We start from the raw sequence: 23,421 nt of genomic DNA on the forward strand, positions 1-23,421 counted from the left end.
ACTATGTGATCATGGTATGTGTATCAATTCATTTAATTCTTATAACAACCCTGAGTGCTGCTATTTTTATCCTCAGTGTAAAGATAAAGGCAGCTAAGCATGGAGGTCACATAAACAATAACTTGTACCAAACTCTACTTACTACATGTGTGATAGACTCTCATTTTCTAGTCTGTTAGTCTCCGCTACCTTCTTTTGTTATTTGCAATACAATCCACAGACTGATTTCATGACCTACTAATGGAAAAATTCTGCCTGGGCAAGTCCCCTCGAAGACCGTGAGCGCCCCTTTTCTTGGTGGTAGTTCCATGGCCCTTGGAGCCAGACAGAGATGAATTCAAATTCTCTAGCTCTGCCCTTACAGCAGATAATGTGGTCAAGACTAATCCTTTTACAACTGTGTCTGTAGGAAGTAGTGAGGTGGATGATAAAGCCCAGATTTAAATGATGGGAGTAAAAGCAGCTGGCCTGCCTGTCCCCTGCAGCATGGGCTGGAAAAGGACAGTGACTTCAGAGTGGGGGAAGCTAACAGGCACCACCTCAGCCAACTGGTCGAAGGAGAGGGTGGTAGTAACGGGACACCCTGATATCACCACACCCCCACTTTCTCTGATGTCACAATAGAACATCTCACCGCATGGTGTCCTTCCCCCAGATCCATACCCAGTTCTTAATCCTGAAAAAAGCATTAAATAAACTCAATTTCAGGGACAAAACAATCTCTGAGCAACCAATTCTATACGGTTATTTAGGATATCTTAAAAGAATCAAGTGAGGTATGAACACAAAATTTCTATACTATTTTTGCAACTCTGTTCTTATTTCAAAATAAAGTATTTTTAAAAGAAATCTCCCAATTGATAGTAATATACACCCAGCATTAAGCCATGCTGCGCTTAATGTCCATCATCTCCAGGAATCTCAGGGTCCGAGTCGACCCTCAGTTGCAGCAGCATATGCCCCCCACACCCTCCCCCTGCACCCCACCTACCACGGTCAAAGGATTTCTCAAATTCAAGGGCACCCAGGCATTGCTTAGCTCTGCAAAGTGCTAGGGCTCAAGTACAACAACCAGAACCAAAGTACCCAGGACAGGCACCTCTTCTTGTCCTCCCTCCTGGAATGGGACTCACTGGTTGAACTTCCGCTCTGAGCAAGGTGTCTATGGCTGGTCAGATCATCACCCGCCAATGAGCCACATCCCGGAAACCTGTGAACCTGTTGCCTCCCCTGGCAGAAGGGACCTTGAAGATGAGATTATATCTAGGCTCTTGAGATGGGGAGGTTTGCCTGGCTTCTCCAGGTGGGTCTGGAATTATCACCTGGTCCTCTGAAGAGGAGGGCAAGAGTATCCATCCTGCAAGACATGATAACAGATGTAGAGATCAGAGTCAGAGACTTGAAGGTCCTAAACTGGCTTTGAAAATGGAGAAAGAGAAGCTAAGAAATGAAGGTGGTCACTAGAAGCTGGAAGCTTGAACCACCAGAGGGGGAGCCCTGCTGACCCCTCCATCTTGGCCCAGGGATAAATCTGTTTGGGACTTCTCACCTCCATAAGTATAAGACAGTAAGTTCGAGTTGCTTAAGCCACTACATCAGTGGTAATTCACTCAAGTAGCCGTAGGAAATGAGCACATTATCTTTCGTGTGCAGCTGGTGGTCTGCAATTTTTCCCATGCTATTCCTAACCCCCGCTTACGTTAATAAAGATGAAAAATCTACACCATTGCTTATTGGATTAGATGTGGGGCAGGGAGAAGGATCCACTTAATTTTACACACTCGTCCTCACTCACTTGCTGACTCATTAAGTCACTAATTCCTTCATTCGCTCACCAATTAATTCACTCTTATATTTGCTCAGTTCATTCACTCACACGCGCACACACATCTCAATAAATAGTTCTGGAGTTGCTGGGGCGGTGTGGCTGCTTCTTCAATGACCAGTGACGAGCAGTTTGAGAGGTGGCTGCAGCATAGGGATGCACATGTACATTGAGGGCTCCAGCATAGGGATGCACACGTACACTGAGGGCTCCAGAACAGGGATGCACACATACACTGAAGGCTCCAGCGTAGGGATGCACATGTACACTGAGGGCTCCCTGCCTATGAGAAGCCAGGCAGGGGCAGGGCAAGGCCATGAGCAGTTAGACCCGGACTCCTTGGCATTGACCTCATGCCAGGAACTGATAATCAAGAGAAATCATGGTATTTCCATGAAATGATGATAATGGTTTAGAAGCATCATCTCTGAAAGCTGAGAGAGAGAGAGAAAGATATCTGTCCCACACCACACAGCAATGAGTGGCTTCAAATTTGGGTTTATTTGACTCCTCAGTTCATGTATTTGGCCTCTACTGAGTCTGGAACTTCCTGACACTGAGGCCAAGGGAGGAAGAAACCAGATGGAACAAGGCCAAGTGCTTCAGGAAGTGGACAGGTGGAAGGAGAATAAATGGCCTAAATCTGAACATTTAAAGGAACTCAAGCAAGTCTTTCCTCACACTGGTTGGTTCTCATTCGTGGAAGATCTAGTCCCTTTGTCTCCTGGTCATGGGATGCTGCAGGTCCGGCAGGTAGACTGACCCATAGAACTTCACCTGCATCTAGAGGTACCCACAGAGCCTGGATCCACTCCAGGGCAGAGGCCAAGCAAAGCTGGGTGTTATGTCACCACCCAGCCCAATAGCCTTGTGGACAGCCAGACAGGAAATGGGACAGATGACCAGGCACAGGAATGGGATCAACATGGAGAGGGGCAGGCAAGCCTTTACCTCTAGCAAAGTCTAGAATAGATTTAGGACAAAGCCAGGTCCAGGAGGAATACCCCCACGCTTTATGTGAGGACCCAGATCATTCAGCCCATTCCACTGACTCTTCCAACCATGTGGACATCTTGTGACTGGCCTGCCTAATATCTCTCCCTTCTTTTGAGAATATTCCTTCTTTTGGAGAACTGTTCCCACACCAATTGTTATGCTTTGGATAGGAGGTGTCCCCCAGAAGTGAGATACTGCCGTAATTTTTTACAGGTGAAATGATTAGATTATGAGAGTTGTAGTCTAGTCAGTGGATTAATCCATTGATATGGATTAACAGGGTGGTAACTGTAGACAGGTAGGGTGTGACTGGAGGAGGTAGGTCCCTTGGGGGGACATGACTCGGGGGTTTATATTTCATCTCTGGTGAACACAGTTCTCCCTCTCTCTCTTTCTCTCCTTCCTTGTTCCCATGTCGGGACTGTTCCCTCCATCTCGTCCTTCCACCATGAAATCCTGCTTCACTTTGGCTCCAGAGCTATGGAGTCAGTGTCTAGGGACTGAAGCTCTGAAACCATGAGCCAAAATCTAAACTTTTACTCCTCTGTGTGGCTCTTATTGAGTCTTTTGGCCACAGTGACAAAAAAGCTAACTGAAACACCAGGCCAGGGCTCCTCCTGAGACCCACGCACTGGCCCCAGGGATGGGCACATCACCCACCTGAACTGATCAGGGGCCTCCACGGGCTTTCTCTAATGAGAACTGAGATCTTCGGGTTCTCTCTGATGATGGAGGTGAGAGGTGCGTCAGGGACGAGGATGGCCATGGTCCTGGCCTCACATAGTCGCCATCTGCCATAGAGAGAATGAGGCCAGCAGAGCATGGCAGGGGTGAGCCCAGAGAGGGACGTGTGGCATTGGCACTCCTGGTTCAGAGCATTCATTTCTTATTTGTTCTTTTAAGATATAATGACAGTCGAGTGTATTTTGACACATCATGGAATATATCTTATTCTAATTGGGATCCCAGTCTTGAGGTGGTGCCTGATGGGGAGGCTCATTGTGGTGAGTTCGTCCATGTACATAGGAAAGTTATGCCCAATTTGTTCCTATCCCCTGCCTTTCCCTCCATCCCCCTTTGTCTAATCCAAGAGAGTTAAAATCAGCAAACTACAGTGACACAGCCACATTAATGTTTATAGCAGCTCAATTTACAATAACCAAGCAGTGGAACCAACCTAGATGCCCTTCAACAGATGAATGGATAAAGAAAATGTGGTATATATACACAATGGAATACTGCTATGACATTTACTGGTGAATGAATGGAAATAAATAAAATAAGCCAATCCCCCAAAAAACAAAGATGGAATGTTCTCTCTGATATGTGGATGCTAACACCCAATAAGGGGATGGGGAGGGGATGCACCTTACAGCACTAGTGTGTGTGTCTGGCCCTTGCTCTGGGCAGGCCCTGTGCTGGGAGTGTCTGTGTGCTCCTCCCCCTTCACCCTCTTGACAGGGGGCCCCATGGTCCGTGCTACTGTGGACCTTATTAAATGGACAGCAAAGCTTAGCCCAAAGCAGGCCTGTTACTTATCCAAAGAGTAAATTCAGAGCTGAGATTACCGGGCAGGCTCCCCCCAGACCCCAGGGCTAAACCTCTACCTCAAACTGCTTTCCACCCTGTGCAGGAGTCTCTTTGCCCAGAGAGGACTGGGAACATGGCGGTGGACAGCCAGGCAAACACAGCCTGTTGACCCCTCCAAAGCCATCAGCAAACATTCCCTTCCCTCTGCATGAGACTCGCTACCCAAATGGCACCTCTGGGGGACTCTGCAGGGCATGCACTGCCACCTCTCTGCCAGGGCAGCCTCCTTCTCTAAGTCACATCTGCCACTAACAGGGGAAGTTGGTTGGCTGGGGAGCGGGAGCTGGGGGAGGGGCTGAGAGTGGGGACTAGTTGCTCGGGGTACCACAGAGCATGCTGTCCTTCCACCCAGCACAGTTCTGTCCCCACGCTTCTCTGGGGTCTACCCTAGGCTTTTCTGGGGTCTGCTTAATCCTTGTCCTCTGGGGGAAGGGTTCAAGGGACTGGTAAGACCCAGGCTCCTCCTCTCAGACCTAAGCAAGGTTGGAATACAGCTCACACCTACCAGGTACCTACTGTGTCAGGCACGGTTCTGGACACATGGACAGAAGCACAGTCTTTCAAGGAGTCCCATCGCACAGAGAGGAAGCTGAGGCTTAGAGGAGGCCTGTCACACGTCCATGCCCACATAGCTGATAGACGATGGAACCTGGATTCAAATACAGGACTGTCCAGTTCCAGAGGCCTGGCCCTCAGCCCTTATCCTTCCTAAACCTATTGCTTTTGTGTCGGGAGCAGACAGGGCATGAACCAGACAAGTCTCCGTTTAGGCAGAGAAGTGAGCAAGGGAGGGGGTCAGGGTGGAGTTCAAGGCCCTGTGGTCACCAGGCTGTGAAGGCTGGAGCAGGCCCACAGGACATCACACAAGGGGCAGGGTGAGGAGGCAGCTACGGAAGAGGAAGAAGTGATACTGGGGCCCTTTCCCCAGTGCCCCTGGAAGGCAGCCCCGCTGAGCCTTTCCTCATCAAATGTGAGTGCTCAGCCCTTGTGTCCACCAAGTAACCCCAAATCAGGGACCCCAGGGCCCTGTCTTCCAGATAGAAGTTCCATGCACTGATTAGCTCAGCTTGTGTCAGGTGACCACTCTGATCCAATCAGCTTCGACCCAAAGATCACATGAAGGCTGCCCCTTCCAGGATCTGTGGATCGAGGCAGGAAGGCTGATCCTCAAACCCTTCCAGTGCTCGGAAAAGAGGGGGAACTGCCCGATTGAAACCTAGAGACACAACAAGGAAGGAGTTGGCAACGCTGGCAGGATGCGTCACAAACCAGGCGCCACCAATTCCCACCTTCAGACCTGAACCCGTCTGTCACTGCCACACCAGGGCTGCCTCCTCTCCTCTGGGCCGGAAGCCCACCACCCCTCAGTTCTAGGAAAGGAGGGAAAGTGACATGGAGCCACCCCCAGGACTTTCTCCAAACGTCAGGAGCAAAGCCCTGGTCCCCAGGGCAGACACAGCCGGAGCCACGTCCCCGTGCTCCCAGGCGCAGACACATGTCCTCCAGAGGGCCAGGCGTCAGGAAGGAAGACATCCACCTGCCGCGGTCCCTGTGGACTCCCTGGAGCTCCCCAAGCAGGAACGAGCTCTGATAACTGGTTGAGTGTATCCGTTTCTTCTGGGAGAGAAGGGACATTTGCCCACCGGGCTTCCTAGGCCCCTCTGCGGCTGCACTGGGGAGGCGCCCACCTCTGAGGAGTGTCCCAGGAGGGGGCAGCAGCTGCTGGGAGAATGGGGAGCAATCCAGGCCGAGGGACTGAGGAGGTGGTGACGGTGATAGGGCTGGTCCACCTAAAGGAGGAGGGGTAGCCAGAGGAGGCGTGGGGTGGGCACGGGCGGGAAGAGAGAACTGGCAGGGAGATGAGTGCTTGCTGTAGGAGACATGGCAAGGTCGTGACTGCTGGGCTTCCTACCCAGCTGGGGACAGGGCCTGGGAGGCGCTGAAGTCTTTCCCAAATCTAAGAGCTGAAGACTTGTCCTTCTGATGGGGGGGGGGACCGTTGTGAGATGTTGACAGCGCCTCACCGCCTGCGTTCCTTCCTGCAGACTCACAAGCCTGTATAGGAAGCAGCCTTGGCCCCTCCACCATCGCCACTCCAGGGACCAGCTGGCGCTCCCTCCCGAGGCTCAGCCCATCACCCTGCCCAGTGCCCACAGTGCCCATGGCGCCCCAGCACCCGCCGCCGCAGCCCACAGCGCCTGTGCGCTCCCGCTCCTGCCAGCTGAGGCTTGCCCTTTCTGAGAATCGGTTGGGTTTGTTGCCAGCTCTGTCAGTGCCAGTCATACTTGTTATTGTAATTATGTGATTTAAATTAAACATCACATAACTGATGAAATACGAGTGTGAGAGGAATCTAGTCGCAGCGATGGAAGCGTCATTGGAGGCTTTGTAGTGACTCCACCCAGGAGCATCTCTGCAAAGAATTGCTTCCTCAATACTGTACCCCCCTGGAGGAGCCCCCCCAGGGACAGGGGAGTCCGGAACAAGCTTCCCTGGGGACCAGCACCATGCCTGGCGCACAGTAGGTGCTCAATACATATTTGCTGCCTGGAAGACCTGGAGCAAAACTGGAAATGGAGAATGTCGTTACGGCTGTGATGGACACAAGGTAGATACCGTGTGGACCACATCCAGGGTCAGAGGAAAGGCCTCGATCCCGAGTTACACGATTGTCAATTACATGGATGTTAAAGTCATTTTACGTTATGATGGAACATTTACCCTGTGTTTGGCACTTTTATGATGCTGTACTTGGAAATGAAATTTTAACTCACTAACCCGATTGTCGGTGAGACTCCTATGGTGGGGCCAGCAACATTTTTTCCTGCAAATATTTTTAGCTTTGCAAGTCATTGTCTCTGGCACAATGACTCAACTCTGCCATTGGGACACCGAGGCAGCCACAGACGCTGTGTAAATGTGCACAAGGCGTGCCTGTGACCCAGGGGAACTATCTACACAGACAGGCAGCAAGCCACAGCCGGCCAGTCCCTGTTCTGTGGCGTGGGTCACCAGGCAAGGTGCAGTGTTGCCAGAGATACTGACACCAAGAGCCTCTTCCCCCGGCCCCACAGAGCTCACCTTCTAACAGGAAGGTGGTCACATCAAAAGATGATTGCAGTTCGGTGTACCCAAAACGGTGGCTGGTGTGCGTCCATGGTGTGGAGGGAGCTTACAGGGTGGAGGGGCGAGGTGGGGGAGGGGCAGTGGGCCAGGTTTATGGACCCGCACTGTTTCACCAGGTAGTCGGGTGGGGCGATGGGAACGGGCTTCCCAGGGAAAGGGAAGAGCGTGTGCAAAGGCACAGGGGCGTAGCACAGTGTCGTCCCTGTGCCAGAACATATGAGCCCCTTGGTTCGGCTGGAGCCCAGAGCAGGTTTCATCGGGGAGGGAAGGTGATTTTAGGTTTAGACTTTTTCTGAATCCTGTGGTGCACCCTTCACCGCTGGCCTTCCAGCAAGGCAGGGCCTTGACCCATCCCAGAGCGTGGAAGGTGGCTGGGAGCAGAGGGCAGGCCAGAGGCTGTCTCTGCAGCCCCTGTGGGAAGCCACGGGGTTGTGAGGCGTGAGGTGGGGAGAGCTGGCCACAACTGCCCTAGGGGCGCAGGGGAGGGTGGGATCTGGGTTGGGTGACGGGGAGGGGTGTTCTAAAGAGCATGTAGAGCTGGGAAGCTTCAGTGTGACCAGAGCACAGCAACCAACCCCACGTCCACCCCAGGTAGCCTGGAGTTGAGTCTTTATCGGGATCCCAGGCCCCGGGGGCTGCCTGCATGAAGGTACGGGCAGGTGCCTCTGGGGAAGAGCCTGGGGAGGCCAAGGGGCCCTTTTCAAAGGCCAGAGCTGAGGGAGCTGTGGCTCCCACTCCCAGGGCCTGGCCTCCTAGAGGTCTGCACGAGTTTCTGAAACCCGTCTAACATCTTGGGTTGTCTTGGGAAAGGGCTCGTCGTCACACATAGAACCCAGGCACCTGCTGTCGGAAGGTGATCATGGAAATCACTGTGCTGAGACCAGGTGTCAGCACGGAGTTGACAAAGGTTTGCTGCAGGGAGCAGAGGTAGCTTGGCCAGGGGCAGGAGCAGGAACCAGTCTCCTATAAGGACCTTGGTGCCCTTGGCTGACCACTGACCAAGACCCAAGGGCTTCCCTGCTTGCACCCTGGGGTCCTGTCCAACCCTGGTGGCTGGTGAGAAGGGAAGAGGGCTTGGGAGCACCGAAAGGGCAGCGAGAGCCTCCCTCCCCTGTCTTCCATCCCCCCAGCATCCTCGGGCACGGAGGGGTGGGTGAGCTCAGCACCAAAATGCAGGGAGCTTCACCCCTGAGTCCCACATGGGCTGTGTGCGTGGCTTAGTTGGGGGACATCTCCCATGGAGGCTCTCGGGACATGAAGCCAGATGCCATTGACCCAGGAGTGGACCCTGCACGGAGAATGGTGCATCACAGCTGGGATCTGAGGTGACAGAATTCCGGGGACTCCACAGGTCCAGGAAGCTCAGAGCCCTCGCACACTCTGGCTTGGCCGGTGCATGAAGGAACCTTGTCCAGAGGCTGCCAGTTTCCAGGGATGCCAGGATTTAAACCATGATCTCCTTTCTCTCCAATTCCTTGAGAGTCCCTATGGTCATCATGTGGGGAGTGTCTCCTAGCACCCCCAAATCCCGACTGCACAAAAAGCTTCTAAGAAGAGATGGATGGCTCCCCACGCAGTCCGCCCTGAGCCTTCCCATTAGCAAGAGAAAGGCTCAGAGCTTTGTGCTGAGGAACTCAGAGCCACGACTTCCCTAATCAGCCACAGGCATTAAACGGAGCGACTTTTATTTTGATTCTCCCCTAGCCAGATTCCATTAATGAAGCCCCATTTAATGGAAGTCAATTTACCAAAAAGAAAAAAAAATTGAGTGTAATTGCTTAAATACATTTTATGTTGTACTGCAACAGCAATTTACTGGGCGAACTTGGAATTCCCCAGGCCCCCCATAGTGAAGTTAATGTGGACAGAAAGGTTTGAAGGGGAGAATCTCTCTTTGTGTTTCTCTCCTTTAATTACGATTCTAAGAGGGAGCAAAATTAAAGAGGATCCTGGTGGGGTGGGGAAGAAGGAGGGAAAGAACAGGAACAGAACGGAAGGAATTCAGCCTCAATGCTTCTGCCGCCCTCCCTTTGTGTTTGCCTATAGGTGACACTCTAATGCAATGGCTCAGTTCCTGGGTCCTGAGTGGGTTGGCCTGGGTTCGAATCCCACCTCTGCCACTGAATAGCTGTGTGACCTTGAGGAAGTTTCCTTACCTCTCTCTGCAGCCAGAGGATGCAGCAGGAAAGGGCACACAGAGCAGCAAGGGTAAAAGCAGAGAAGCTCAGAAAAGCAGCGTGTGTTCCAGGACCAAACTCTTCTGTTTGACTAGAGAACTGTGTGCACATGTGTGCACACTGTCTGTGTGTGCACACTCAAGATGAAAAGACAGATGGGTGTCAGACCAGGCAAGCTCCACTGAGAAGGTGCCATTTGATCAAAGGCCTGGAGGAAGAAAAGAGGGTGAGGCAGCTGAAGGTCTGGGAGAAAAGTCAAGAGTAGCAGGCAGCAGGAACAGCATGTGCAAAGGCCCTGAGGCGGGAGCAGGCCTGGCCAGTATTGAACAGCAAGGAGTCCCACATGGCTGGAGCCTAAAGAATAAAGAGAATAAAAGAGGAGGAGGCAGGAGAATGGAGGGCAACTGGCTTTTTTAAAGGCCTTGTAGGTCAACCTAAGTTACTCTGAGTTATTAGAGCCACTGAAGACTCATTTTGCTTTGTTTTATTTTCAATTAACTCTATTAAGTTATAATTTACATAAAATAAAATCGCCCATTGTAAATGTACAGTTCTTTGGGGCTTTGACAATGCTGTACCTACCATATTTTCGAATTTCATTCAAGACATGGAATCTTTCCAGGGCCCTCTTGAACTCCCTCCCAGCCTACCTGCTCCCCTGACCCCCAGCACCCCCAACCTCTCTCTGCCCCACCATGAGTCTTTTCCAGTGTCCCTGTGAACGGAGTCACCCTGTGTACCCCTCCGTCCTCCCAGTGCTCGGTGTGAGGCCTCTCAGTGTCCCCGTGCCATCCCACACACTGGCAGGTCCCCCTATTGCAGGATTTGGAGCAAAGTCTGACACCATCTCGGTGGCCAAGTTTGCTGAGGTCCTGCCTATTGAGAGTCAAGAAAACTCTCAAATGCTCAACACGGAAGCCTGCAGATGTGGGGACAGTACAGAGGAAAGATGCCTAGGGTCCTGGGAGATTAACCTTGGAAATGAACACTCTGGGGAATTCCTGAGAGCCAGAAAGGTGTGGGAGAGACTGGAGGTGGGAGATGCTCTCAGGGTTTCTCAAGTTAAAGCGACCTGGTTAAAGTCATCACCTGGTCTCAGGAGCTGGGGAAGTCCTGCTGATTCCCAGTTACAATCTCCCTCATTAATCTCACCTTGCTCTTGAGACCCCAGCACCCCACCTCCACCCCACCTCATTCCATTTGGCAGTAAAGAGCCTTTGGTTCTGAATTATTCAGGAAAATTCTCCTATTTCTGTTTCCTGTATGCAAATCACCTCCAAACTTTGTCATTGAGATAGAATTGAATTTGGCCTGGGGGGAAAAAAGAAGCCCACAATATCATTTGTGGTTCCTTAGAAAACTTAAATGACTCACCCTGTAATAAACTATTTTAAATGGGATCCGGTGAAATACAGTAATTGGTTTCTATAATAGTTCTCACCCTAGCACTGTGGGTTATATTCCTAGAGTTTGGTGTGTGTCAGCGATTTCATTATAGTAACAATTCAGTTTTGCAGGGTGTGAAACTCCTTGGTGAAGTCTTTTGTTTACTACATATTTATGAAGATCCACTTGGCCAGACCTCTGCCTCCTGCTCCTCCAGATCCTCTCCCTTGCTTTCTCTACCCTCCATGCGTGGGGAGATGGGCCTGTGGTAAACCTCAGAATTCCCCCCTTTCCCTCTGGCTTTCTATTAGACTAGATCAACAGGAGCATCAGCAAGAGATTTGAGGAGGAGGAAAGAGTGAGTGAGTTCATTCTTTGCTCCCTCCTGATGGGGTTAGCCCGCTGAAGACCTGGATGCTGTGCAGAGTTTTGCCATGCCGTCCTGTATTGGGGCTATTTCTTCTTCTTCTCTCTATTCCAGGAAGAGGAGTCCCCCAGGATATTGTCCCCACCCTGGTGGTTTCTCTACAGCCTGCCCTCATCTTTGAGTCATTCATCAGACCCCTGGAGTCACTCCTGTGACAGTGGCACCTTCTCTCTGCTGTACCCTGAGCTGCCTAGTGTTAGGTTTGACGTGGGGACCAAGACAAAGAATCAAACTGCAGCAGGTGGCACCAGAGTTTGCTCCCACCAGGGGTGCAGCCACTGGATCCTTGATGATGGTCCTCACTTTATAGACAAGGTCCCTGAGTCTCAGAGGGTTTAGGTGATTTCTCTAAGGTCACACAGCAAATTCCTGCAGGACCTGAGCTGCCTCCCCCTGGGCTCTGCGACCCCTTTGCGGGATGATCCCAGGGAGACACACACCCGAGGAACTGGATGAGAACTCAATTAAGTTGCTGTGGCAGCAGAGAGGACTGGAAGGCAAAAATTAAGGTGTGAGCTCATGTGTGCCAGACTGGGGGCCAGGCGCCTGCCCCTTCGATATCTCCTCCCATCCTGACGGCTCTGGGGCAGGTGCTGTTCTCATCCTCAAAGAGGTTAAGGAGCAGGTCCCAGGTCACACAGGGGAAGCCTGGATCTGAGCAGACATCTGTGTGCCTTCACAGCAGGGAGGGAGGGGTAGGAAGGCTTCCCGGGGTGCTGCGAAGGGGGCCCTGGGGTTCCCTCAGGTGTGTGGACAATGCAGGAGGAGGGTCCCAGACCTCGGGGGATTTACTCCAGGCAGAAAAGGGACGGAGACTGCCGAAGTCTGGCTGGGCACCAAATCACGAGCCACCACACAGCTTGTAGATTCAAACAGCAACTCTTTATTCCCGAACTCACACCAGACGTCTACAAACACGTTCTGGGGAAATCCACGTTCTCTGCCCAAATTCACCCCCACTGGGCTTCTGTCTCCCAAAAAATACTGTCTGAATCCCGTGAGAACTCAAGGGGAACTCAGGCAGCAGGATACGCCCTATTCCCAGCAGGAATAACCTTAAACCTGGAACCACCCTAAACCCGGATAGTCCTAAACCGGGAACACCCTAAACCCGGATTATCCTAAACCGGGAACACCCTAAACCCGGATCCGCCCTGGTCCTTGAGCAAGGTCACCTTAGATGCAATGTCACTGCAAAATGTCCTATTTCCAGGAGTCCTTCCACTAAGCAACATGGGGTACGCTGGCAAGGAAATTGTCATACCTACTTGGCTAATGGCTCCCAGCAGGAGACCCAGAAGAAGGAAGGGCGTGGAATGTTTAGGGGGGACGCAGAGGTAGTGCTGACCCTCTGCTCCCGGCCTGAAGGGTCAGCCCCTGCTCTGGGCATCTCAGGGACCCTCGGGGAAATGAGTCCTTGGAGAAGAAACCCTCAGGCCCCAGGCTGCTGGGGGGCCACCTGGGGCCATGCAGCACCCTCCTGGGCTGGCTGAGCCTGGCAGGCCGGAGGAGAGGGCCACTCCTGGACGCCTGCCCTGTCCCACCTGGCTCTATCCCTGACCCGCTGTGTCCTGTCCCCACAGGTTCACCGGAGCCAGCCTCCCAGCCCCTGTCATCAGCAGCAAGAACTGGCTGCGGCTGCACTTCACGGCGGATGGCAACCACCGGCAGCGGGGCTTCAGCGCCCAGTATCAAGGTAGGCAGGGCCCGGGCCGCTGGCCTCCTCCCCCTGACAGTCTCTACTGGGCCTCACCCTGCCCCCAAACTGGGTCTATGGACTGTCCCCTCACCTCTGCATCTCACGCCTCTGCCTTTGGAGACTTGTGCACCAGGGAGTGACACTTTCTGAATAGGGTAGCCTGTGCTGCCCCTCTTCAGGCCAGGCTAATGGGGACTTTAATACGAATGCCACCTAGGAGCCAGAAACAGTGCAGGCCCCCGACAGGCATCTTCTCATTTGATCCCAGCATTACATGGCCAGGTAGGTACGGTCTCCTGACCCGGGGGAAGGGAGCTGAGAAGCTCAGCCAATTCCCCGAGGCCATCTGAATTGCTGCCTGGGAGCCAGAGGACCCCCCACCTTATCCACCGACCTTTAACCCACCTCCATACAAAGTTGGGGAGCGTCCCACATTTCCATTCTTTCTTCACTTTACTGAGAAAGCTAGTATATTAAAAACACAGGCAAAATCACTTTAGGGAGCGTTGTCGCTGACATGCTCAGATCTGGGAAGAGCTGTCAGGTGGCAACAGATCACACCAGGAGTGGCAGGTGAGACTGCAGGTAAACACATTTCGATGTCAATAATGACGCAGTTCCTAACCCCAGAGCCACCGAGAAAATGGAGCGGACTAACCCAGAAGCAGGGAGCTCTCTGCAGCTGGAGGTGATCCAGAAACACAGGGATGCAGGGGGGACAGAAGAGGACTTCCTTTCCAACCCGAATACTCAAAATTTACCAACACCAAGGGTGGGTCTCCTCGCGTGCTCGTTGACCCTTTAACTGCTACCAGTCACAGGCTGATGGTGGTTTTCGTAGATTTGACAATGCATTTCTACGGGGCATCTATTAATTTAAGGCCTTATATGAGGCCTTGGAGCTCCAAAGCCCAGGGCCTTCTGTCCCACCAGGAGGTGGCTTGAGGCAGAGCAGAGCCCCCTCTCCAACGTCCCTGGGCTAAAAGTGTCGCTGGAGGCAGAAGTGTCATCTTCAGAACCTGCACCTCTTGTGAGTGGCCTCATTCACTTAGCCTGGAGTAGGGGACACCTTTGAAACATCTAAAAAAATTAAACAAGAACCCCATTTGGTCTGTGGTGCTTAACAAAGCCTGGCCCGAGAGCTTTCTTGGAGACGTTTGTCCTCTGCCCGGGCTGGGCTTTTGTGGGAGGGAAGCACCTGTCTGAATCTTTCTGTCGTGTTTTCCAGAAGAGAAAAAGGCAGAACTGAATGTTACAGTTTCTTCTGATTAAAGAAGTGCTGGGCATGGGGAGCACTGGGGGTGGCTCCGTTTGTCATTGTAGTAGGTTAAGGCAAAGGGAGGTCAGGCGATGGCAGACCAGGTGGCCTCAGGAATTGCATACCTACTGTGTGCAAGGCCCCAGGCCGAGCACCCGTGCTTGCTGGCCCCATACGTCCCTCCCATAGCACGGTGGTGTATGAGGTTTTGTTCCCATTTTTTTTTTTCAGTGGAGACCCACAGAGGTCGAATCACTAGCCCGAGATCACATAGCCCCCGGGAAAACCTGCATTCACTCACACACGCATGCAAGTTCATCTGCAGAATCACGGGGCCATCTGCTAGGTTAACCCAGGAGAGGGGCTTCCTTTTCCTGTTTGACTGTTGGCTCTTTAACTGTGTTGAGCTGTCTCACCCCACCACAGCATGCACATAGTATTTCTATTTATATACATTTAAATACATGCTTTCCCCACAGTGCAGTTTACACACGCATCCATAGAACTACGGGTAAAATGTCATGAAGGGCAATTAACCCTTACTAAGTGTGATGTACCCTGAACATTTCTTTCCCATTTTTTATGCTAAATTTATAACCTCTAAACTCATTTCACAAGTTCACAGCAGGGAACACCCCTCAAGCTGAAGAACCCTGTTTCAGCGCTCATGTCCTCACTGAGGTCAGGCCCCAGCCCCTCCACCCAGGCCCCTCCCACACACCCCATGGGGGTTTCGTACCAGTGTGTGCCCGTGTTTGAGGGGCTTCCTTGGTTGTGGGCGTCACCATTGATGATGTTGCTCCTGCAGTCAGTGGGTGCCCCATTTAACAGATGAGCAAAGAGCCCTAGAGAGAGTGCTGAGGGTTCAAGGTCTCAGGGTGTCAAAGCCCCAGTTTGGCCCCTGGCGGTGTCAGTCTGGACCTGAAGTGCCTGGTGACTGCGCGGTTGACACATGATTAGTACACGGTTAATGCGGTAATTGTGTTAAGACGTGATCCTCCCCCAGAACCTAGTTTTTCTAGTGATTTCCAGGTGGCCGGTGCCTAGTGCAAGGAGGTACCGTGAGCATTTAGCAAGCACTGGCGACCACCGGAGGAAGGGTCTTCGCCCTCAGCGCAGGAACATGGTGGGCTGGGTGGTGCTTCATGGCTTAGCTGATAAGAGTTTCGGGAAGGGGCAACTTACAGGTGAGGGTGGGGTTCAAGGAACCCATAGGGATGGGAAGGTCCCCACCCAGGACCAAACAGCAGGTCTTTGCCAACACTAGGCTTAGAGGGGACAGGACCCAGTGGCAAGAGTTAGAGCCAGGGGAATGTGTGGCCAGCGCAGGAGGAGGGCCCCTGGGATCTCTCCCTCCATCTTGCCATGCTCCACCTGCCCACCAAACAAGAAGTGAGGAGCAGGGGTCAGAGGCCGTGCTCCTTGCCCTGGGAGGACGGTGGGGGTGCCAGTGGCTCCTTTGCCCTCTATCAGCCTCAGAGATACAGTGCAATGGAGGAGTGTGCAGGATGGACCTGGAGGGGCAGTGGAGAAGCATCAGCCTGGGGTCAGTTTCACCCAGGCTCAGCTTTAGGCATTAGAGACTCACATGATTTATGGTCCTTCCAAGCTAATAATTACCAATCCCTAATTTGTATTGATGGATTTTTCCCCCCTCAGGGAAACAAAAACTAAATTAAAAAAAAAAAAAGATAAATGACCTACAACCGCGCACATCCCATTCTTCTTTCAGTCCAGGCACAGCGCAGGGGACTTTGTGTGTAGACCCAGTGGCACAGGGTCCCAGGGGATCTGACTTCCAGTTGAGTCTCCCTCCCCTGCTGTCAGCACCTAGGCTATGGGGTTCCACGAGCAACGATGTGACGCTCCCTGTGACAGCATAGAATGACGGACACTAGCGGGCCCTCGCTGCTCTCAAAGAGAACAGGTTAAAGAGGCACAGATGCCAATCTGCAGGCTCTGTGCAGAGTGATAAGGGCTGCAATTATGGCGATTAAGAGTTTTAGGACCAGAGATAAAGGGGCAATTAGCGTGACTGTGGGGACTTGTAAAAAGACAGAAAAAAAAAAAACAGGAGCAAGAAAAAGTCCAAGACTTAAAGGCGAGTCTCAAAAAGGTGCCAGAGAGACAGAAAAAGGCCAAATCTAAGGAAACACAAAAATTTAGGCATGCACAGACCCCAGCCCCAACACAGCCCTCCACCTGTTTCTGAGATGCCCGCATGCTGAGTGGTCTCCCAGTTTTAAACAGCTGAGGAGTCAAAAAGAATCAAAAGAAAGAATAATATTTCATGACAAGTGAAAATTGTACAAAATTCAAATTCAAATGTCCCTAAAGAAGGTCTCTTAGAACACAGCTCTGCTTGGTCATTTACGCTTTGTCTGCGACTATGTCAGTGCCACCAGGAAGAATCTCACAGATTATGCAGGGTGGGGGTGGTGGCCTTCCAGCTCATAGCTTCACAGAATGGCTCTGCCCAGCTGCAGGCAGCCGGCCACCTGGAGCAAGGGTGAGCGGTGGAGGGTCACTGAGGCCTGAGACTGAAAAGCCAGGTGGGGTCCAGTTGGGGACAGCCTGGGGAAACCAAGCTTGCCACCACCGTCCGAGGTGAGGGGTGAGCAGAAGTTCTGAGCAAGAGAGGTGACATGAGGAGCTTTTCATTAAAGATCTGTGCTTGAAAATGAAAATCACAGGACGGTTAGGAGTCTTTGAGAACCCTGGGTCCAGGGACAGAGTTTCACCCGAAGGAGGGAAGACGGTGAGGGGGAAACAGACCAGGAGAGCCGTTCCCCGGTACGCCACGCTGGACTTGGGACTAACTGGATTTGGTGGCAGGAGGGTGGGGGAGGATGAAGGAGAGAAGGGCCTTGGGAAGCCTCTTAGGTGTGTGGCTTGAGTCACTGAATTACAAAGATTATTAACCAAGACAGTCTGGGGCAGGGACGAGGGACAGCGCTTGCTTAGTATAGGGGTGTCAGGGTTGGGGGGACTATCTCATAGTCAATGGGCTGTTCTGTGGGTCTGCAACTCAGGGAAGAAGGGCCTGGTCTCTAGCTGAGACCACAACCCCCTCCCCAAGCATAAAACACGTTCTTCAAGGAAACCCTAAAGTTCCTTCTTGTTCTGGAAGACACGTGAAGGTCGTATCATTGATCTCTCTGCCTCCAGGTAAGGAATCTTGCCAGTCCTTCTCAGGGTATTAATTGCTCTTGTGGGGTTTTTTGTTGTTTTTTTTTTCCTGAAGCCTACAAGGACTGATGGTGAGGAGAGCCCTTCTTAGATGCACCCAGTGATGACTGATAATCACACCTGCTGAGGGCCTTCCCTGGCAGGAGGATAGTCCCATCAATACCCTCCTTATCTGTACACAGGGAGTGTCATTAAGTCACAGAGCTATTGAAAATAAAAGGATATCTTGGCAAAATACCTGGCACATAGTAGGTGCTCAGGAAACAGAACCCTTGACATCATACCCCACCAACCACCTTGACTTCTTCTGTATGGTGAAACCTTATGCAGGGAGAGCGCGAGGGTTAGTGCTGCCACCTCCTCCCTAGACACCTGCCTGTTGCCTCCCACTCGGACCTGATGATCGTCCTCTGGTGCTTCACCTCCCCTGCACCCCAATCCCAGCCCAACCCTGCTCTTCCTCTCTCTGCCTCTCTTGCCAAATCAACTTTGGTAGTGAGACATAGAAGATATTCCTCACTGAAAACCATTGACTTCTTTGCCTTCTGAATGCCTTGGGGCGGGAGGCATCTCAAAGGCCCGCAGACGAGACTTCCCATTTGAAAACAGTTCTCATTGACTGAGATGCATGAGGCTAGTCGTGGACCCATGTTTTCCACCTGAGCGTGTGGCCTTCATGCTCAGGGCTCACCTACAGCCTCCAGCCAGAGACAATTCCTGGGGGCTCCCCTGTCTCAGCTCTGGTTCTCCTGTCCTCCCCGTTGACCTGCTGAGCTGCCAAACTCTTTCCAGCCTACTTTCAAGCTTTCGGGTCTCCAGGGGCCTCACCACAAGTTGAAGGTTGTTGCTACGTGACTTGGGAGTCCAGGGCCAGGTAGCCACAAAGCGAAGTGCCAGTCCAGAATAAGTCTGCTACCCAGGTAGAGACCCCAACCCTGCACCGCTCCCCAGATTTCAGGTGGGCTTTCATCCGCCTCTTGCATTGCTGATATCAAAAGACCTGATGAGAACAACCTTAGAGGAGGGAGTTTATTCGGGGCCCCTCAGTTTCAGCATTCTCTGTCCATAGATGGCCGGCTCTGTTGCTCTGAGCTAGAGGGGCGGCAGGACAGCATGGCGGAAGAGTGTGGAGGGGGGAAGTGGCCGAGGACATCACACCAGGAAACAGAGAGGGACAGGAAGCTCCACTCTCCAGAGACAAAATATATAACCCAAAGGTGCACGCCCAAGGACACCCCTTCTCCAGCCACACCCTACCTGCCTACAGCTACCCAGTTAATCCCCATCCGAGGATGAATGCACTGATTAAATCAAGGCTCTGACAACCCTGTCGTCTCACCTCCAAACTCTCTTGCATTGTCTCGCATGTGAGCTTTTGGGGAACACCTCATATGGAAACCCTATGACCCACCCTTTTGTCAGGAAATGAATTTAAAACACACATCCTTCTAACAGTTGGCCTTTCCGCCTTTCAGTCATCAAACTGATTTCAAGAACCTTCTGTGTGCCAGGCTCTGCGTCAGGCCCTGCAGGCAGACATCTGAGCTCCTGGGCCAGGACTAGACAGACAGGACATGGCGTGCAGTGTGATAAAGGTTTCGCTCCTGAACAAAGTCTTGGGAGGACAATGACTTCCAGAGAGGGCTGGAGAGATGGCCACAGGGAGGTGGTAACATCTGAGTCAGGCCAGACAGAGGACAGGTGAGAGAGAGGGCAGCATTTCAGTCCCTGAGACCAGTGACTGATGGCTGCAGGGAATCCCTTCAATATCTTTCCTCTAGTCCTTTTTTCCAGCCAAATTCTCTAAAGTTGTTAATGAAGGCCACCAATAAGGACAATCCTACTATAAGGACTGGAACAGGCCATTCCCTATCTCATGGCCCCTCTACTATGCAAGAATCCTTTTTGTTAGAAATTCCAGTGGCTTCAAGATGTGCTATGGCTAACCAAGAAGCCACCCCATATGGCATCCTTCAGAACACTTTTTTTTTTTTTGGTACTGGGGATTGAACCCAAGGACACTGACCACTGAGCCACATCCCCAGCCCTTTTTTTTTTTTTTTTTTTTTTTGGTTTTTGTATTTTATTTAGAGACAGGGTCTCATGAGTTGCTTAGCACCTCACTAAATTGCTGAGGCTGGCTTGCAACTCACAGTCCTCCTGCTCCAGCCTCCCGAGCCTCTGGGATCACAGGTGTGCACCACTATGCCCGAACAGGACACTTTTACAACCTTAGTTGGGGACAATGGTTATTCTTTTCTGCCATATTCAAGAAATCTCAAGCATGGTGCATTAGCAACTCATGAGTAACTTTGCATAATTTTCTTAGTTATCAGTGATCCTTCAACACCTGCCTTCTTAGCAATGGTTGCCAGAATTTGGGAGGCTCTTCTAGTGATTTCTGTGCCAATTCTTTGCTCTTCATTAGCTGGAGCAGTGAATCCACAGAATGAACCCAGGCCGCCAAATGACCTCTGTTTTTCCATAGCAGATCCTGTGGCACCAGCCATCTGTGACTGTAGCCTTTGGTTTTCTTCTCCCCTTGTCCTGTCAATCTTGGGCACGGCTACCACATCTCAAGTTTTGCCAGATGTTCATTATTTTCCCTCCTCGTGGACACAGCGGTGATCTCTAATGGCTCGCTGATTTCTTGCATAGGCTTCTCCATTTGCGTCTTGTCACCTTTACATCTCAAGAACTTGACATTGTTGTTACTCACGATAGCTTCTCCAGCTTTCCCTAAGTCCTTCAGCGTATAGCACCAGATCATCAGTAGCAATAGTTTTGATGATTCTTTCTATGTCACCCAAACTAGGAGCTTGAGCCACCATTACCTACAAGCCAACTTTTATCCTATTCCAAAGCCTCTCCAGCGAATCTGACCAGAGGCATCCTGTGGTCATTGGCCATTTCAAGAATGAGAACAACGCACTGGGCCTGGAAATCCCAAGCATCCTAGGGTTCTTCTCTCTGAACTTTGGATGTGTCATATGAGTAGCTAGAGTTGTAATGTTGATCCATCTCTGTGCCTTCGATTTCTCATTTAACATTCAATGTTTTTCTGTCCTGGGCTATGATGACACGTCTCCAACCTCTGAGATGACATCAGATATACTGCTGCTAATTCCTGCCTCCATTTGCAGACGTGGCAGCAAGCTGAGAGTCTCCTCAGGGGGTGTCCCAGGTTTAGGCTGCTTCTAAAGTTTGTATTTACAGCATCCACATGCAGCCTCACCCCTGGCCGGGCTTCCACTGAATCGACGCCTTGGCTAATCGTCGTTAAGCCTTGCATGGCAATAAGATATGCCAGTACAGTAGCTAGTAGTGCGGCCTCTTCCTGATCAAGTCAGGTGTCCATAGTTTTATATTTATTCCGTGAGTCAGTTGATCTGGCTGCAGACATGCCATCTTTCACATTGAAGCTCCCCACCTCTGCTTAAGGGTCAGTGTTCTTCCAGTTGGCAATGAACAGCTGCAGGAATGGCGGCAGCCCCTGCTAGATCCTCACCTTGACACATGAGATCACAGGCATCTGCGTCAATTTTATATCTTTGGCATAAATATGAGTGAAATTAGTAGCCAGTGTTCCCAATGCTGGCCTCATCTGGCAAAGCATTGTGGGTAATCGAAGCACATCCTCAGGGTGGGTGGTGAGGCTGTGGCAGAAGCCAACCTCAGTGGCAACAAGAGGGACTGACGGCAGGACAGGCAGACAACATTTGCAAGTATGAAAAAGAGATAGGATTTCAGGTTTCCAAGGATCACCCTCTGCAACTTTTTAAAACGTGGGCTAGAGGGAGTGACAAAGGAAATTCACGCAAAAGAGGATGAGTTTAGGCAGAATTCGTTTAGGCCCTTGGAAGAAGGATGCATGTTGGAGAAATTTTCTAAGGGTGAACCAATTGGATGTGAGAAATGAGTGGGCAGCGGGGAGAGTAAGGGCTGGCTCAGCTGGCAGGATACCATTTGGCAGACACTGGACGGTGACCAAAGTAGTGGAGGGACTCCTCCTTGAAGAGGGAAATCTGAATCCCTTGGGACAAAGAATCTAACTCCTGTTTCCTAGCACTCTGGGGACAGACAGGTCAGGCCTCCCTGTGCCCTAATGGGTCCTTGTCACCTGTTACATCAGCCCAATAACTCATGCTGCAGACTCCAGAGCCATTTGTATTGCCAGATTCTTCTAGCTAAATGTGTACCATGTGTCCCGCTAACCTTTACAACAGCGGGGAAATGTCTTGTAATTAAGCAGAATATAAAGAATGGAGCCGCCTGGCAGTCTCCTGTAGTCATTATCACTCAGAGGAGATGAATGTACCTAGTAAGATTTCCATCAACCAGATAGAGCCTGCATGTTTCTCCTGGGAGTCCTGACTGGGTTCACCTGTGGGGGAAAAGCACGAATATGTGTGTGACTTGCATTTTGTATGTGATTATTTGTAGCCACATGTTCACGTGTGCATGAATGTGTAGTGTAAGGGGTCGTGGACATGCATGCTCAGGAGTGCATGGATATGTGTGCAGTGAGGGGTGTAAATTCGAGTGTAGCCAAAAACATAAAGCCAGCTCCGGGCTCCATTTGGTCTCCACTGCCTTGGTCATTAAAGAAAGACCAATTCCTTTTAGAGACCAGTGTTTCAATAGTATCATTGGCATGAAGCTAGTGGCACCCCACAAGTGAATGAATGTACAACCTGAATGAATACGTCCCATCAATTCTGTAGGTTCTTGCTATTTTGTCCATCTATTGGGATGCCCGTCACCTTCCTTTCTGACTGGGTCTGTCAATAGTGCACTCTGGAGTTCTAGAGGGAGACCTGCCCTCTTCTCTGATCCTTCACACTTTGTCCACTTTGAAATGCCAAGCTAGCTCATCAATGAGCTTACTGTGGGTCCTCCATGATCTGCAATCGCTCACCACCCACCTGGGCAGACTTAAAAAAAAAAAAAGTGCACTAGATACAATCCCAGGTGTGACTGCTTCCCTGGGATTGCTCAAAAAACAAACTGAGGCCCCAACATCTGGAGGCAGTCTCTTAATGCTGATGTCCTTGGTGATGTGAGTCTTGCCTAGATCCACTTTCCTGACCCAGTTGTCCGTTCCCACACAGTGGGCCACACCTCCCCAGAGCCTGGCCTGGGCCAGCTGGGCCCGGGATATCTGTCTTTCAGAGATTGTGTTGTTGGAATCAGAAACCTCTACCCCAAGAGCCATGGGCCCTACGTTTCCCAGGCTAACAACATGGGAACAAGAATTCTATTCATGGGATGGTAAGGTGCATCTGATGATCATGCAGTAGCCAAAGGCCATGCAAGTGAGGAAAAATCAGTCACAAAGTTTATATGTAAATTAGAGGCCCCCAGTAGCTTTTCAGGTTCCTTATTTAATTCTCATCACCTTGACAAGCTCCATCCCATAGTAAGTATCAGGAAGTGAAAGAAGAAAAACAGAATTTAGTTCCAGCTTGGGAGGCGTGATGATATCATCCCCTACTAAAAGCAACCCAGTGAGTATTAGGCACCAAGCCGGCAGACTGTCAGGCCTTCCCAGGGAGGGATCAGGGGACAGAATCACACAGGAATCAGTATTCTTTCCCGGGCCTCCAGAGGGGATTAGGACAGGAAGCGTTTCCTCAGTACAACTTTGAGAAGAGAGGAAGAGGGGCTCCCTGTTGGCAACACCTCCTCTCCTGCCTACCACATCTCACAGTCCCCATCAACAGCCACCAGGAAATCCTGAGCAGCCAG

At 51.3% G+C, this 23,421-nt stretch overlaps 1 protein-coding gene across 5 annotated transcripts in view; it reads left to right on the forward strand.

Moving 5' to 3' along the window:
* Csmd2 (CUB and Sushi multiple domains 2) overlaps window positions 1–23,421 on the forward strand; it is a 548,321-nt gene that overhangs the window by 249,521 nt on the left and 275,379 nt on the right. For all 5 annotated transcript variants that reach the window (XM_046468882.1, XM_046468883.1, XM_046468884.1 and 2 more), the window contains exon 6: window positions 13,111–13,223. In XM_046468882.1, the coding sequence (XP_046324838.1) occupies window positions 13,111–13,223 (113 nt within the window). The remainder of the gene's footprint in view (window positions 1–13,110; window positions 13,224–23,421) is intronic.

Source organism: Marmota monax, unplaced genomic scaffold (genome assembly GCF_021218885.2).
Source record: "Marmota monax isolate L192 unplaced genomic scaffold, Marmota_monax_Labrador192_F-V1.1 WCK01_AAM20220418_F8-fsc00008, whole genome shotgun sequence".
Classification (NCBI taxonomy): Eukaryota; Metazoa; Chordata; class Mammalia; order Rodentia; family Sciuridae; genus Marmota; species Marmota monax.